Below are 1,101 nucleotides of genomic sequence, written 5' to 3' on the forward strand. Positions count from 1 at the left end.
CCTGTCAGACCCCGCCGGCTGGGGCGTCTCCCCCCGCGGTGCCGGGTACCTCTTTGGCTCGGACGTGGTCGCCCAGTTCAACGCGGCCAACGAGGTGTCCATGATCTGCCGCGCCCACCAGCTCGTCATGGAGGGCTACAAGTGGCACTTCGGCGAGACCGTGCTCACCGTCTGGTCGGCGCCTAATTACTGCTACCGGTATGCTAATGAGATGCTGATGAGATGCTAATGAGGGGGGAGTCGGTGGGGGTTAAATGGGGTGCGAATGGGGGACAGGTGTCACACCGGGGTGGGAGGGGCACAGGTGGCTCCTCGGGGAGACCGTGCTCAGCGTGTGGGCAGCGCCTAATTAGTGCTGCCGGTATGCTAATGAGATGCTAATGGGTTGCTAATGATGCGGGAAATAGAGGGTAATTAGGTGGGGGTTAAATGGGGTGTGAATGGGGCTCAGGTGTCACATCTGCTGCAAGTGGCACCTCGGAGAGACCGTGCTCGGTGTGTGGTTGGAGCCTAATTAGTGCTGCCGGTATGCTAATGAGATGCTAATGAGTTGCTAATGATGCGGGAATTAGAGGGTAATTAGATGGGGGTTAAATGGGGTGTGAATGGGGCTCAGGTGTCACATCTGCTGCAAGTGGCACCTCGGAGAGACCGTGCTCGGTGTGTGGGCAGCGCCTCATTACTGCTGCCGGTATGCTAATGAGATGGTAATGAGATGGTAATGATGCGGGAATTAGAGGGTAATTGGGGATTGAATGGGGGACAGGTGTCACACCTGGGTGGGAGGGGCACAGGTGGCTCCTCAGCGAGACCGTGCTCAGTGTGTGGTTGGAGCCTAATTAGTGCTGCCGGTATGCTAATGAGATGCTAATGAGATGGTAATGAGGGGGTAATTGGGTGGGGGTTGAATGGGGGACAGGTGTCAGACCTGGGCGGGAGGGGCACAGGTGGCACCTCAGCGAGACCGTGCTCGGTGTGTGGTTGGAGCCTAATTAGTGCTGCCGGTATGCTAATGAGATGCTAATGAGATGGTAATGAGGGGGGAATTGGGTGGGGGTTGAATGGGGGACAGGTGTCACACCTGGGCGGGAGGGGCACAGG

General features: G+C 57.7%; 1 protein-coding gene across 1 annotated transcript in view; it reads left to right on the forward strand.

Annotated features, from left to right (window-relative positions):
• Nucleotides 1-235, forward strand: part of LOC108445190 (serine/threonine-protein phosphatase 4 catalytic subunit-like) — a gene marked incomplete at its 5' end in the record, with an annotated part of 7,950 nt that extends 7,715 nt beyond the window's left edge. Inside the window, one exon of the mRNA XM_017728273.1 lies at nucleotides 9-235. Coding sequence (XP_017583762.1) covers nucleotides 9-229 — 221 coding nt within the window. The remainder of the gene's footprint in view (nucleotides 1-8) is intronic.
• Between the last annotated feature and the right edge of the window lie 866 nt (nucleotides 236-1,101).

This window comes from Corvus brachyrhynchos, unplaced genomic scaffold (assembly GCF_000691975.1).
Source record: "Corvus brachyrhynchos isolate BGI_N302 unplaced genomic scaffold, ASM69197v1 scaffold463, whole genome shotgun sequence".
NCBI lineage: Eukaryota > Metazoa > Chordata > Aves > Passeriformes > Corvidae > Corvus > Corvus brachyrhynchos.